The 16299-nt window shown below is 36.5% G+C and overlaps 2 protein-coding genes across 2 annotated transcripts; one reads left to right on the top strand and one right to left on the bottom strand.

Moving 5' to 3' along the window:
• Positions 1-5027: 5027 nt before the first annotated feature.
• On the top strand, positions 5028-8416 carry LOC141656424 (uncharacterized). The gene is made up of 8 exons (XM_074463312.1): positions 5028-5147; positions 5469-5562; positions 5674-5825; positions 5975-6223; positions 6269-6302; positions 6420-6504; positions 6616-7176; positions 7294-8416. Exons 1-8 carry the CDS (start codon positions 5028-5030, stop codon positions 8414-8416), a joined length of 2418 nt encoding a protein of 805 aa, XP_074319413.1.
• Positions 8417-12788: 4372 nt separating this feature from the next.
• LOC141656420 (uncharacterized) lies at positions 12789-14382 on the bottom strand. Its single transcript, XM_074463305.1, has 5 exons — positions 14136-14382; positions 14007-14062; positions 13894-13905; positions 13517-13813; positions 12789-13124 (listed from the first exon to the last, which is right to left on the bottom strand). The coding sequence occupies exons 1-5, from the start codon at positions 14380-14382 to the stop codon at positions 12789-12791; spliced, it is 948 nt and encodes a 315-aa protein (XP_074319406.1).
• Between the last annotated feature and the right edge of the window lie 1917 nt (positions 14383-16299).

The following is a 16299-nucleotide window of genomic DNA, read 5'->3' as shown; positions in this document are numbered from 1 at the left end:
GGTAAAAAAATCCAGATTCATTATCGTTCATCTGCTTTGTTTTTCATTCAAAATTAACATCAACAATTTTGAATGTAGAAACGACAATACCTTCTTTTGCTATTGTCCTTGTTTTCAAAAAGTCACATAAGCAATCCACCTACCACATGCACAAACAATAACTCGGTTAAATTAGCACTAAAGAGGACATAACAGATTATATCCCAAGATAACGAACAAGAAGTAACTATAAAATACAATAACAGAGTTTCAATAATAGAATAATTCGGTTAAAGTAATACAATAACTGTTATTAAACAGATTATACACTAACACAACAAAACAAGCAGTACAAGATAAAATAACTGAGTTTGAATAATACAATAACTCGATTAAAGTAATACAATAATCGAGATGTAATGCAACATTAAAAATCCCTATATTACAATAACATCATCAATATATTACAATAACGAATAATTTCAACAAACAAATTATCTTCATTGCAACAAAAGCACAATGAAATCACCAAAAACCAGAAAGAACAACATCAAAATTCAAAATCAGGTACAAAAACGCAAAATACAATTACGAAACCCTAGAATTATGCGAAAACAATAGAAAATGTAATTTAACAACAAAAACACGACAAATTGAACTACATAATGAAAACAATTGAATAAGTTGAAGAATAGACACACAAAAGACTAGAAATTCAAGCAAAGAAAAATAAAAATGAAGTTCAAAAATAAACAAAAAATAGTATAATAAGAGGAAACGATTACCTGATTGCAAAAACTGAAGATAAAGACGAAGTAGATCTATTGAGCGCGAAGAACAAGCACGAAATCGCTCACGAAAACGGAGAGAAATTGAAGATGAAGAGCACGAAATAATTGAAATTGATTATCGGACGGAGGTTTTTTTTTTTTTTGTTCGGCTTTTTAGAGGGAGAAGAAGGAGAGAGAGAGTGATTTTTATAATAATGAGGGAGATTGAGAGAAAAGTGGGGTTTTATAGCTTGAGTAAGTTTTAATCTCAGCCATTCATCTTAGATTAGATTAGTGGTCCAGATTTAGAGGGGTAACTCACCAAACATGACCCAACTCATATGATCCTAGTTCTATATATATATATATATATATATATATATATATATATATATATATATATATAATGTACTTCTTATATACATAAAATGTATATAATAAAAAGTCGAGTCATAATTGATAACTAATTAAAATAACACTAGTTTTGTGACCCGTGAAATTCACGGGGTTGACTTTTTCTATTTTTTTAATGTTGTATCGTCAAAGTGTAATTCGCTTTTCGTTTGTTGTGTATTTAATGATAGTGGATATTCATTCGGCTTCAGTGCCATGTTTCACATTCTTGTTGCTCATGCCATAATTTGGTAGCGTGATTTTGATGGGGCCATTGCAGTTATGTTAACGGTATTTGACACCATCTCCTTTTTGCTATTTGAGATTAGTTTTCTGTTTTTATCCGTGTTTTTGTAATATTTGTGTTAATTCACATACAATCGTTAATCATATATATATTTATGAATTATTTTAATTTGTCTATTAATGTTGGGTTACACTACATGTTTGGTCTTTAACTTTAATACGTTAGTTTTTTTTGTGTTTTAGGTTCTGGGTGATTCAAGATTTTGGTAGTTGTTTTGTTGAGTTCCTGTGTTATTCATTTTTACTTATTTTTTTGTTGTCATCTTGACTTTTTTTTACTTTAGCTTTTTTGGTCTTGTAAAAAAAAAAAACGGTATTATCATAGAGATAGTCTAAGTTTTTCGGTGTTCATGTGATCTTTATTTTTTCGTAAAATTCACGTGGTACCCTAAACTTTACCACTTTACACATGGTACCCAATATTTTAAGTTTGTGTACATAATACCCCCATGTTTGATTTTTATGCACAACATGTCCTTTTTGTTGCTATAAAAAAATTCAAATGAGCATAACTCCTAGACCGGAATTCAGATTCGGCAAAATCTTTTTTTTTTCCTAAAATGATTATGTCGCCATAATATACTTTGAGAAAAAAAATTGTCCACCGACATTTTATACGGTTTTTTCTTATCGAAAATCTCAAATCAACCATATCTTCGATTTTAAATTTTCGAATGACCATTTTCGTTTTATTAATCTGTAGATCTCGAAGAGGTCATCAATTTGGAAAATAAATTAGTCAATTCCAATTTCTGGTTTATGACTTATGCTCAATTGAAAATTTTAAGAACGGTAAAAAGGGCACGTTGTGCTTGGAAATCAAATCTCAAGGATATCACGTGCACAAACTTAAAAAGTTGGGTACCACATGAAAAATGACAAAGTTCAAGAGTACCACATGAATTTTCCGTTTTTTTTTAAAAGAAAAGGATTAATAATTCACACACGCCTCTTCAAATTGGCTTTTAATCTTCTTTCTTTTGGTGGGTCACTAATTACATTATCATATGTTGTATATTTTTTGTAGTAAGAATTATCCATTAATGTTGTATTGTCACTCATCAAATAATCTATAATGAAATACTAATAAATACAAATTAATTGAATTTCCTCAAAAAAAATTAATTGAAAAAATGTGACATGGAATAAAATTTAATGCATTAGTGACATGGATTAAAATTTATTGCATTAGTTAGCCTTTTAATTATATTGTATAGATAGATGATATGTACCTTTAATAAGTATTATATGTACCTATATTATAAATTTAATATACCTCTCATATACATAAAATGTAAATGATTTATTCTTCCGTACAAGATATTATTAAAATGTACATTTACTATATATTCCATGTACCTTCTATATTATTAAAATGTACTTGAATAATTATTGAAAAATGCCTTTTAACTAATTAAGATACACAAGCTATGTAACTTTAATATTTATTATATGTACCTATAATATATATTAAATGTACCTCTTATATACATAAAATGTACATAATAAAAAATCGAGTCATAATTGATAACTAATTAAAACAACATGATATGTACCTTTAAAACAGTATTATATGGACCTATATTATAAATTTAATGTACCTCTCATATACATAAAAATGTAAATGATTTACTCATCCGTGCAAGATAATTAATTAAAATAAACATGATATGTATCTATAATCATTAATAAATGTACCTATAGTAGATATATTTCATGTACCTATAGTAGATATATTTAATGTACCTCCTAAACAAATTAAAGGTACTTGATGATTTGTTGAAACGTGATGGATAAAAAATTTAAAAAAACATAAATACTTTTATATGTACCCATAGTTATTATAAGATGTACCTATATCATATGGTCAATGTACGTCCTATATATATAGATGCACATAATGAATTAATAATATGTATTTCATAAGTAATTGAAATATACATGACATGTCATATGGAAAAATATTATGTAACTCTAGTAGTAATAAAATGTATCTTTGACATAAATATATTGTACGTATATACATTTTTTGTTAAAATAATATGACCTAAAATGAATGTAAATTTTATAATAATTATGTAAAATATAAGTTCCAATAATAATTATCATAAGTAAATAAAATATTTTGATCAATTTTGATCATGTACATTTAACTAACTTAACATTACATTGATTTTATACTGAAAGTACATTGAATATAAAGTAGAAGTTCATTTAAGAGTTATTAAAGGTTTATATTGTTTTAACTCAGGTCTTAACATAGATATGTGCAACAAGAGATACAAAAAGTACAACAAGGTGCATCTGGCATAGTGGTAATAGCAACTGCATTTCAACCAAAGGGTCATGGGTTCAAGCCTCACCAACAACCTTTTTGAGGTTTGACTTGATGATAGATCATCTTTGACCTCTGGCCGCCAACCACTGCTGACCACCGCCACCTACCACGGCCAGCCGCCGTTGACCGACAGTAACCGCTGCCGTTGGCCCCCTTTGACCGGTGGCGTTGACTGTTTCGGCGGGTCAATGCGAGTCAAGTGGTTAATTATGTTTGATTGGATGTGATAGGTTGTATAATAGAGTTAATCACAACCCTTAGATTACATTTTGTGGGGTTAGATCTAATGATTAGGAAGTGTTCTCATCATTCTCACCTTAAGGGTTGTTCTCATATGATCCAAAATATTATTATTATTACGGTTTTTCTAAAATGTGCCCTAAGGGCACATGTTAATAACCTTAATATGGTAAGATTGACAACATATTCTCATGAGATATTTAACTATAAACTCATTGTTACCATAATTAGTTAGAAAAATACTTATTATTATTATTATTATTATTATTATTATTATTATTATTATTATTATTATTATTAGAAGAAGAAGAAGAAGAAGAAGAAGAAGATTATTAGTAATAATATTAATACTAGTAATTATACTAATTTGAGTGATTAAGTAGGTAGTCACTAGTCACCACGAACCACGGTTCACCATCAATCTAATAATAATAATAATAATAAAAGTTGATATTATCTTAATAAAAGTTGCGACTTATCACAACCGTTAGATTACATTTTGTGGGGTTAGATCTAATGGTTGGGAAGTTTTCTCATCATTCTCACCTTAAGGGTTGTTCTCATATGATCCAAAATATTATTATTATTATTATTATTATTATTATTATTATTATTATTATTATTATTATTATTATTATTATTATTATTATTATTATTATTATTATTATTATTATTATTATTATTATTATTATTTCAAAAAAAACGGAACTTTTATTAAAAATAATCAACATTTTTACAAGAAATTAGTAGGCAACCGAGATACAATCTGGGCCCCCACTCCCTTAACGATAACAAAGCTAGGGTGACTGTAATGCACTCAGGATGCAATGTGCCTGGGCAATCCCCTTGTTAGAAAGGTTCTAGTCCCAGTAGTTTGGTTACTACAATCCCTTTAGCTCCTTGTGCTACCGAGGTACTGATTTCTCCAAATAAATATAGTGCCTTAGCTACTAGGACTGATATGGGCAACTTATGGCAAACCCTCCTGATCCCCCTCCTTAATGATAATTTCAACTTGGAATATAAGAGGGTTTAATAAGTTAGCTAAGCACTTAGAGGTTATAAGATTTTTGAAAGTTAATAAGATTGACATCCTGGGGCTTTTGGAAACCAGAGTCAAGGTAAATAAAGCTCAAAGAATTTTGAGAAATAAATTTGGGAAATATTGCAGTTATTGTAATTACAATAGTCACTATAATGGTAGAATTTGGATTCTTTGGGACCATTCTACTATCCATCTGAGTGTCCTTCATGAGACTGCTAAAGTAGTGCATTGTTTTGTCTATCATTTGTCCACTGGAAGGAAATTTCATCTTTCTGTGGTTTATGGAAGCAATAGTTCTTTAACTAGGAGGGCTCTCTTGGACTCTTTAGTTGCTCATTCCACCACTGTTGGGGCTTGGGTTGCTATGGGTGACTTCAATATTATTAAAAGTGCTTAGGAAAAAATTTGTAACACCCCTCCTGATCTTGATGACATTACTGAGTTCAATGCTTGTTTGGATGCCTGTGGGTTAGATGACTTATCTGGCTCTGGCAAAGAATTCATTTGGTTCAACAAGCAGGACTCTTCCTCTAGGGTCTATTCTAAGCTGGATAGAACTCTTACTAATGCTGATTAGCTTATTGCTTTTTCTCATACTTCAGCTAGTTTCCTTCCCCCTACTGTTTCTGACCACTGCCCTGGTACCCTTACTTTTTATGATGATCCTCCTCCTAAGAAGCAATTTAAATTTCTTAATTGCTGGATTGATCATCCTAATTACAAGAGCAAAGTCATGGAGGCTTGGGGGTCTAAAGTTAATGGCAATTCTATGCATAGATTGATGGCCAAGTAAACATGTCAGGGTGCCTTTAAGAGATCTGCATCTTGCTAATTACTCTAACATTGACCAAAGATTGGCTCAGAAAAGGGATGAGTTTAACTCTTGTTTTATGGATCCTTTAGTTGGACCCTCTATCTCATACTCTAATTGAAAAAGAGAAAACTGTCTTCCAGGAGTTTTGGAAATTAAAGGAAGCTGAAGCTAGCATCTTGATTCAAAGAGCAAAAATCCATGACATTAAGCACGGTGATCTTAGCTCCTCCTTTTTCTTTGCAAAAATTAAGGAAAGACAGCAGTGCCAATTCATTCATGAGATTAAGGACACTAATGGGGATACTTATATTGGTCTTCCTGCTGTTGGAAAAGCTTTTGTGAGCTACTAGTGTCATTTGTTGGGGACTGTCTCTCCTGTTCAGGGGATTGATCCAGAAATTCTTGCTAATGGGACTTGTCTTGATGCTCAAGATTGAAGTGTACTTACTGCCCCTATCACTAGGCAAGAAATCAAAGGAGTCCTCTTCTCTATTAACTCTAATAAAAGCCCTGGGCTTGATGGTTTCTTAGCAGGCTTCTTTAAGTTTTTCTGGGACATCATTGCTGATGACTTCTGTTTGGCTATGGAGGACTTTTTCAGGACTGGTTTCATGCCCAAGTAGGCAAATGTTACTGTCCTTACCCTTATTCCAAAGAAGAAAATTGTCCAAACTGTCAAGGACTTTAGGCTAATTGTTTGCTGCTCCATTATCTACAAAGCTATAAGCAGGATTTTGACTAACAGGTTGCAAGCTGTTATGTCTAAACTTGTGGGTATTGAGCAGGCTGCCTTCATTCCTGGGAGAAGTCTTCATGAGAATGTGATGCTCACTCAAAGCTTGCTCAAGGCTTACACTAGGAAGAACATCACTCCCAGATGCATGCTAAAAATTGATATAAGCAAAGCCTTCGATTCCATTCAGTGGGTTTTCTTGCAGAATATGCTGACTACTCTCAATTTCCCTGCAACTTTCACAAAATGGATCATGGGGTATGTATCTGGATTATGGTTCACTCTCAAAGTCAATGGATCAAATTATGGTTTTATCAAAGGAACTTATGGAGTTAGACAAAGAGATCATCTCTCCCCTTTGTTATTTGTTTTGTGTATGGAAATGTTGTCCAGGGCCCTACGAGTAATGTGTAAGTTAGCTCAGGTTTCATACCATCCCAAATGTGCCAAACTTAAGCTTACTCACCTCATCTTTGCGGATGATCTAATGGTGTTTACAAGGGGTGATCTGCCATTAGTTAAAAAAGCAACTGATATTTTGCAGGAATTCTCTTCCTGGTCAGGTCTTAGGGCAAATTTTGATAAGACTGAGGCCTATTTTAGGGGTGTGGATATCACTATCAAATAGTTGATTCTCACTGATATTGGTCTTGATGAGGGTACTTTCCCATTCAGGTATCTTGGTTTGCCTATTCACTCATCTAGGTTAACCAGTTCCATGTATGAGGGCCTGATCCTGAAAGTTCAAACCGTCACTCATAGTTGTGCCTCTAAATTCCTCACTTATGCTGGCAAGCTGCAGGTGATCAATGCTATTGTTTTTGGCCTCTACAATTTTTGGAGTGGCAGTTTACTGTTACTTAAGAATATCACTTCTGGTCTTGCCACTTTTTGCAGGCAATTATTCTGGGGGTATAAAGAGGGTATTCATAAATTGATTTTCAAAAGTTGGCATAGTATTTGTGCTCCCTGGTCTGAGGGTGGTTTCCAAGTTAAGGACATCATTGCTTGGAATCAGGCTTGTATGTTGAAGTGGCTCTGGCACCTTTACAGGAGTACTGGCTCTATTTGGTCTATTTGGGTATCCAGATATTACCTTGACCAGTGTTCCATTTGGGACCTTTCTGTTGAAGATTATTACTCTGAAAGTCTCAGAGGGGTGATACAGGTTAAAAACATCCTCCTGAGTAAAATGGGATCCTTATCTGCTACCAAAGTTGCCCTGGCAAAGTGCTCTCCTAAGGACAAATTTTCCGTTAAACATGCCTCTAACCTCTTGCGGGCTCCCGGTTCTGTCAAATTGTGTTACAAGGCAGTTCAGGGATGTCTGCTTCTACCAAAACAGAAAATTGTTCATATGTTAGCAGTTCAGAGGAGGCTTGCCACCACTGATCTTGTTATTCAACGTGGTTTATGTCTAGTTAACAAATGCCCTCTCTGTATGTGCAGTGCAGAAACCTCTAGACACTTATTCTTCTACTGTCACTATTCTGCTGCCATTCTTTGGTCTCTGCTCTGTTGGACTGGAGTAAAGGTTAGGTCCACACAGCTCATTAACCTGCTTATATGGACTCACAAACTAAGACTGAGGAGGAAATGGAAAGCTAAGCGGTTGAGCTGCTGCAGATCAACCAGTGTTTACTACATTTGGGGGGAGCGAAATAGAAGAATTTTTGACGGGGTAGAAAGGGACACTGCTACAATACTTCGAGAAATTCAGTTTATTGCCAACACTTTTCTCTTACACGGGTCAAAGATAGGTATTCATGAGGAAATTATAGGGGCTTTAACTAATTAGGTTGTTTGTTTGACATTCTTTAGTGGTGGTTTTCGTAAGAACTCACTTATGTATACCTTGCTTGATATATATGAGAAATATCTTTCTTGCAAAAAAAATAAAATAAAAAATAAAATAATAATAATAATAACAATAATTTCATGTAAACTTTGATGTTGCTAAGGGTGTGGGAGCCCAGATTGTCTCTCGGCTCCCCACCAATTTCATGTAAACTTTTATTTTCCTTTTATTGAAAGTTGCGCGCATCCTTTTATAAAAAAAAAAAAAAAAAAATAACAACAACAACAACAACAACAACAACAACAACAACAACAAGAACAACAACAACAACAATAATAATAATAATAATAATAATATTTCATGAGAATAATCCAACCTAAGCCTCATCTTCTCATATTAATCTATTCTAGTGTTTAACTGAGAAAAACCCATCTTTGATGTCATTTAACTTGTATCGATCTCTTGGAAGGGAAACCTATAAAACAGGTTACCTCTCCTCTTTAACTCTTTTCACATGTTACCTTTCCTCTTTAACTCTTACACAAAAATCATCCAACATCTTCATCCCCTTTAATCAATCAAAAATCCTAAATTATTTTCCCCAAATTAATTTCGTCACTTATAAATTATTTTCTCCTAAATTCTTGTTCTCTTCTCCTCACAAACACAAACAAAACACAACACAACAGTCGTCTTTTTCCATTTATCATATTAGAATCGAACAAAAACTCAAACAAAGTTTGTTTGTTAATATAATTGGGTTTTTGGAAATCTCAATCTAAAAGGTTTGAACCACCATCAACCTGATTGTAGAAGGCAAGTGAGGTGTAGATCGAGGCCATAAAGTGGTTTTTAGAGGGTTGTGTTCACTTGTTGGTGGTCGAAAAGGTGTTGTCGGTGGTTGTGAGTAGTCGGAAAGAGGAGAATGGGTGAGTGTTGGTGGTGGACTCGCGATGTAAGTGGTGACGGAGTAGTTCAGTGTTTGTGTCGGTGATGGAGCATGAGGTGGAAGGCGGCGACAGTTGTGGCGTTTGTGTTATGGTGGTTTGCGTGGCTTCGACAATCATCGACGCTCGAGTGGTGGACGGTGGTTAGACTGTTAGAGTACTAAAGAGGAGGGTTGGTTGGAGTTTGGGAATAAAGAGGAGTAATAATTAATGAAAAAAGTGGTTAAATTACGAGATGTTGTTCAAATATTGGATTTTCTGTGTTGGATAATGTAAGAACTCAGATGATAATTGGATTTATTATAGAATTGTTTGATTTAATGAGAAAAATGAAGTGGAAGAGATAAAGAATGATTAAGAAGAAATGAAGAATAAGGAAAGAAATGAAGGATGAAGAAAGAAAGGATAAAGAAGAACCAGGAAAAAAGAAAAAGAAAAAAAAAAAGCGACTTGTAATACCCCACGGTAATTGAAGAGGCCAGTGATAGGCTTAAATGACTAGTGCTTAAAGGGATTGGAAGTACTACTCATATCAACAAAGTGCACTTTCTTTTATGGTCATCCATGCGAAAGAACTCCAAAGTTAAGCGTGCTTGACTGGGAGTAGTCTTAGGATGGGTGACCTCCTGGGAAGGTTTCCGGGATGCGCATGAGTGAGGACAAAATGCGCTATAAAGGACCTGTATTGATCTATGGGCCATGTACACAGCCTGGTGAGCTATCATAAGTAACCGCTCCCGATCCGGTTTGGGCCGGGGTGTTACAAGTGGTATCAGAGCAACCCTGCGACCGTGTGGTGATCGGAGGCCGTTATTATACGCTCCTGGAGGCAGTGGTTATACGCTCCATTGTGATCACACACCTAGCGGGGGAGGATTCTGGGTTAGCGGTTATGCTCCCAGGCGCAACGAGGACGTTGCGTTCTTCAAGTGGTGGTGACTGTAACACCCCACGGTAATTGAAGAGGTCCAGTGATAGGCTTAAATGACTAGTGCTTAAAGGGATTGGAAGTACTACTCATATCAACAAAGTGCACTTTCTTTTATGGTCATCCATGCGAAAGAACTCCAAAGTTAAGCGTGCTTGACTGGGAGTAGTCTTAGGATGGGTGACCTCCTGGGAAGGTTTCCGGGATGCGTATGAGTGAGGCCAAAATGCGCTATAAAGGACCCATGTTGATCTGTGGGCCATGTACACAGCCTGGTGAGCTATCATAAGTAAACGCTCCCGATCCGGTTTGGGCCGGGGTGTTACAGACCTGTAAAGAAACCGACTTTAAAAAGTCAATTATGGCATGAGTTTAATACAGGTTAAATGAAGTCAAAGATGATATTTTTCTCAGTTAAACATTTGGATGGATTAATATGAGAAGAGGAGGCTTAGGTTGGATTATTCTCATGAAATAACCCTTATTATTATTATTATTATTATTATTATTATTATTATTATTATTATTATTATTATTATTATTATTATTATTATTATTATTATTATTATTATTATTATTATTATTATTATTATTATTATTATTATTATTATTATTATTATTATTATTATTATTATTATTATTATTATTATTATTATTATTATTATTATTATTATTATTATTATTATTATTATTATTATTATTATTATTATTATTATTATTATTGAAGGATGCGCGCAGCTTTCATTAAAAGAAAAATAAAAGTTTACATGAAATTGGTGGGGAGCCGAGAGACAATCTGGGCTCCCACACCCTTAGCAATAGCAAAGCTAAGTCTAGTAAAAATGTAAGCGGCCACCCGAGCCCCCGCATCCTGAGATACCGAGAATTTCTGGATCCGCTTGAGCAAGGCAACGACATCCAAACCCAGATCCCCAAGTGATGACAATGAGAAGGGAAGGAAACCATAACCCGATGTCGCTCACAAATCCCCGTACTTAGCACACTTACGCTGAGCAGCATCAGCAACAACCCGGCCAGGCACAAAATCCGTCATCCCAGTCTGAGTCAAAGGAGAAGACCATGTCAAGTCAACGCACACATCACGTCCTCTGTCCCCAAGAATAAAGCATCAAATCCGCGGGACGAAGAGAACCCCCATGCCCGTCAACCAAACCGATATCAACCTCCTTTCCCGCAGAAATGTCAGATCTATAGCAGATGTCGAAAAGAGTGTCGCGGACGAGGTTATGCCGATGTTTAACACCCACAGTACCAGTACAAGAAACAGCGTGGTCCCCAAAAACATCATCAGCAAAAACCCGAGAGCAAGCTGGACAGGGCCTAGAGACCGTGAATAACGGAACACCCAGACGATACCCAAGCACACTACGGTAAGTCCTCCCGTTTATAGTCTGACCCAAACCCGAGTTAGGAACCGCACGCAACCAATCAGAGGAGCGGGAACCCTGATGAGACTGCGACAAAGCAAGCTGGCGAGGTGTCAAAGAGAAAACAGACCCTGAGGCAGCAGCAGCCATCGCGAAATAAATGTCTGCCAATTTCTTCATAAGTTTGGGGCAGCAATTTCACTAGGGTTACCTAAGATACCAGAGCCTGTAGTTGCAGTAAAATCCCGCACGGCATCATCAGAAGCAGGGCCAGCAGCTACAATACCAGAAGGTCCGAGGAGCTTAGCCTGCAAATCAGCAGACTGCAAACGGGACGCAATAAAATCATAATGTAAAACATCCCCCGCCGCATAGACACCAAGACCACAAAGATGAAAAGGGAAAGTAGCAAGGCACCACTGCCAATCCCTAAAACCCGGGCCAGACGCGGTGACGATACGTTCCAAGATGGAACGAAGAGCAGCATCAAAAAAAAGATGGACGGACCTAAAAACACTAGGGGAGTAAGTACGAAGGGAGAAATAGAGCTTAGAAATACCAGTACAAGCTCGAAGTAGAAGAAACTCACATTGCGGGTCCTCAATCCTCGCAACCAAGTCCATTAGCTCAATGGTCTTAGTTACTCTCCTCGCCACAATCTCACTGCCAAAACCAGGGCAATCTTGTGAGTCCACCCAAAACTGTAACACCACGCAAGGGCCGAGCAATAGAAGGGGGGAAAACCCCAGGAAGCCGACTCAGAGGATCCTCAACAGGCCAAAAGACCTCTGTCTTGGAGACATTAAGGGACCATAAAAGTCCCCTAGAAAAAAACCACATGGAAAATGCCAAATTAAAAAACGAGGCTAGAAAGAAATCATTTTTCTAACTACAAACTTAATCTGGATACAGAGAGATTCAGGAGAAGATGAAATGCTCCTAAAAATTCTATTGTTGCGTTCCATCCAAATTTAATATATGGCAGCTATGAATCCGGCTCTCTTCCAACCACTCTGCACTGATCTACCTCGAATATGGTCTTGAAACCAGCTGGTGACGTGGCTCAAAACAGTTGAGGAGGTAGTATGCAGCCAGGAGGAAATATAGGTTCAAACCAGAGATGAAAACGGGCATTGAAAGAACAAATGCTTCAAATTTTCACTATGAGTGCAACATAAAACACATCCCCTAACAAGAAATAAACCCCTGTGAATAAGGTTGTCAATAGTAGGTAATTTGTTTTCCAATGCCAGGATGCCAAGGAAGGAGTGCTTAGGAAGACGTGCATTATCATGAACAAGAGAGGACCAAAGGACCAAATCAGCACTCTGTCTGATTAGCTGATACATCTGAGCAACATTGAAAGAGTTATGCACTGAGCAAGCGTGAAGCCAAGCTACAGCCAATCCAGGATAACCAGCCTTAGACACTAATATATCTTTCATCTTAATCACATTGTTTCAGTACCAAGAGTGACTTATGCTAGTTGAAGACTGCCAAAAATCATTTCCGTTAAGTATGTACTTGTTAATCCAAATGGTTCAAATGCTGCTAGGTCTATGAAAGATTTTCCAAATCCACTTCATCATTTGTGCACAATTCCAACTGAGAACTTCCTTAATGCCAATTCCACCCTCTTTTTTAGGATTCCTAAGAGCTTTCCACGTCTTAAACACATGCCTCCTATTGCCATCTTTGATGCCCCATAGAAAGTCCTTATATAGCTTAGTGATCTTTTTAATGACCCCCTTAGGCAGCAGCACACTGTCCCCCCCCCCCCCCAAAAAAAATTATGCATCCCAAAGATAATAGAATTAATCAGGAGAGCCTTACCTACATAGCTCAAGAAAATATTAGACAAATGAGCTACTTTCTCCTTAATATTGTCCATTAAAGTTTGGTACATATCATTAGCAATCCTAGCATTAAACAAAGGTAAACCCAAGTAACGGAAGTAGAACTCTCCTTCACAAAAACCAGTAGCCTCCAGTATAGTAGCCCTTAGATAAGAATTAACCCCACCAAAATACAGACTTGTTTTAGTAGGGTTAGCTTGATAACCAGACAGTGAGTCGAATATTTTCAGACATTGAGCCACAACTTTGACAGAGAGGGAGGTCACCTCTTGTAAAGACTAACAAGTCGTCAGCAAAAACCAAATGGGTCAGATTCAGTTGAACACACTACTTAGGATGGTATGAGAACCCAACATACCTGGGCAATTTCCTGAGTAGTTTGGACAGAACCTCCATGCAGATAACAAATAGATATGGTGAGAGGGGGTCACCCTGCCTGAAGCCCCTTTTCTATGGAAAGAAACCCTCTACCCCACCATTGATACTAAGAGAGTAGTATGGGGAAGACACACAAGCCATCACCCATCCTATAAATTTTGTAGGGAAACCAAAGCTCAATAATGCAGAGTGAAGGAAGTCCCGGCTCACAGAATCAAATGCCTTCCTTGTCTACTTTCAATAAACATCTAGGGGTTAAATAAGCTCTTCCATATTTGGATGCCAGCTTATGAGCCATCATAGCATTATCAAATAAAGCTCTATGAGCAATGAAAGCAGCTTGTTCTGGTCCAATGATATAGTCTAAAGCTCCTTGCAGCCTATTAGGCAAAATTTTACTACCTACCTTATAAAAAGTAGTACAGTAGGCAATTGGCCTAAAGTCTTTAACTGATGAAGGAGTGTCCATTTTAGGTATGAGAGCAAGGAGAGTTGAATTAGCTGATTTAGGAAGCTTACCCCGAATGAAGAACTCATAGACAGCCTTTTAAATATCATGTCCCAGCACACTCAAAGTATCAAGAAAGAAACCAGAAGAGTAGCCATCAATGCCTGGGCTCTTGTTCCTATCCACTGATTTCAAAGCATCCAGAATTTCATTAGCATGGACCAACTTATCAAGAGCAGCATGAGTGACCTGGGGGAGTAAGCCTTGCGGAAAGAGATCAGGTGGCAGTGGCTAGACAGAGGAAGAAGAACCAAGAAGGTTTTGATAATAAGAAACAAACCCAGCTGCAACCTCCTGCAATCCAGTTCTCTTGACCCCATTCTCATCATGTATGCAACCAATAGTGTTCCTCATTTTCCTGGCAACAATTTTAGAGTAGTAAAATTTAGTACTAGAATCATTAAGTTTTAGTTCATGAACTTTAGCCCTCTGATGCAAAGCCTGTATTTCAACTCTCTTAAGTTGGGTATAAGCCTGCAACAGCTGTTTTTCCTGACTAAACAAATTAGAATCCTAAGGAGAACCATGAAGTTGAATTTGACAAGCTAGTAAATCAGTCTTAGCAGACTTTACGCTGTCAGTTAAGCCACTAAAAGATGAAGAATGCAAACCCCTTAATGCCCTTTCAGATTTTTGAGTTTCTGAAATAGGGTATTGATTTTACTACAAAAATAGCCCCTCTGCCAATTGTCCTGAACACAATTCAAAAATATGGTGAAAGAGCCCAACAGTTCATGCATTTAAATCCTTTCTTAAGAACATTCCTAGCTTCTTGAATAGTAACGAGAGTTGTAGAGTGGTCAGATACCCCTACTTCAAGGAAAGAAGTAGTCGAGCCAATAGTTCTAATCCATTGTTGGCTTATTAGAACTCTGTCAAGCTTAGCCCATCTTAGCCCATCTCCCTGATTATTGTTCCAAGTAAAGTAACACCCAGTGGAAGAATGATCAATTAACCCACAAGTATCCAAGCAAGCACTAAAATCATTCATGCCAGCTAAGTGGAGGTGATCACTACCCAGTCTTTCTTCCATTTTTAAAACAACATTGAAATCTCCCATACAGAGCCAGGGGTGGGAAAAGGTAGAAGAGATATTAATCAATTGTTCCTAGAGAGCCCTCCTTTCTATTCTTGAGTTAAAGGCATATACAAATGTCACTTCTTACCTCTTTTAAGAAGCATGATGAAGTAAGAGACAGTGTATATGCTGAGCAGTTTTAGAGAGCACAGTGAGTGAGACATTAGAAGAAACCTAAAAAATCCATATTCTTCCATTTGGATGGAGCTTATTATTATGAATCATCTGAAACCTAGAAAAACTATTACCACAGATACCTAAAAGTGCTTTGGTTTTGACATGTGTTTCTATGATAGCACCACAGTCCACCTTATTCTCCAACAAGAAGCTCAATGCTTCTTGCTGTTTAAGGGGGTCATTAAGCCCCCTAATGTTCCATGTTTAGAGAATCATGAAGATGAAGGTCCTACTGGTTTAGGCTTATAGGCCATCTTTGGCTTAGGGTTTGCTATGTTACACCTTTCCTTTGAGTGTCCCACCCTCTTACACACTGAACAGAAGTGAGGTAACCATTCATACTCCACCTTCTGTAAGAGTGTACCACGGTAAGGAGAGTTGATCTGAATAGCCTTAGGCAACACCTTAGATAGGTCCACATCCACCAAAATACGAGCAAAAGCCAATTTACTCTTATTTGTAGTATGCTCATCAGCACAAATGGGATTCCCAATAGCACTAGCAATCTTACTTAAGGCAGTCTTAGACCAGAAGCAAGTTTCCAGGATAGGAAATAGCACCCAAACTGGCACATGAGTAATATTAAGCTCATCAATAATAGTTGGACTCTAGGGTTTGAAAAC

This window comes from Silene latifolia, chromosome 1, assembly GCF_048544455.1.
Source record: "Silene latifolia isolate original U9 population chromosome 1, ASM4854445v1, whole genome shotgun sequence".
In the NCBI taxonomy this organism is placed as follows: domain Eukaryota; kingdom Viridiplantae; phylum Streptophyta; class Magnoliopsida; order Caryophyllales; family Caryophyllaceae; genus Silene; species Silene latifolia.
Note: the sequence above shows the minus strand (reverse complement) of the source record. Positions and strands in the feature narration are given on the sequence as shown.

Bases quoted from the DNA above. Each gene is read 5' to 3' on its own strand.
- LOC141656424 (XM_074463312.1), top strand. From the start codon at position 5,028: ATGATAATTTCAACTTGGAATATAAGAGGGTTTAATAAGTTAGCTAAG. The intron at 5,563-5,673 runs GCAAAGAATTCA...CTCATACTTCAG, and splicing joins AGATGACTTATCTGGCTCTG to CTAGTTTCCTTCCCCCTACT. The intron at 7,177-7,293 runs GTCAGGTCTTAG...TTTCCCATTCAG, and splicing joins TTGCAGGAATTCTCTTCCTG to GTATCTTGGTTTGCCTATTC.
- LOC141656420 (XM_074463305.1), bottom strand. From the start codon at position 14,382: ATGGACACTCCTTCATCAGTTAAAGACTTTAGGCCAATTGCCTACTGT. The intron at 14,063-14,135 runs GCATTTGATTCT...CAAAATTTATAG, and splicing joins ATTGAAAGTAGACAAGGAAG to GATGGGTGATGGCTTGTGTG. The intron at 13,125-13,516 runs GTAGGTAAGGCT...AATGTGATTAAG, and splicing joins CTAATATTTTCTTGAGCTAT to ATGAAAGATATATTAGTGTC.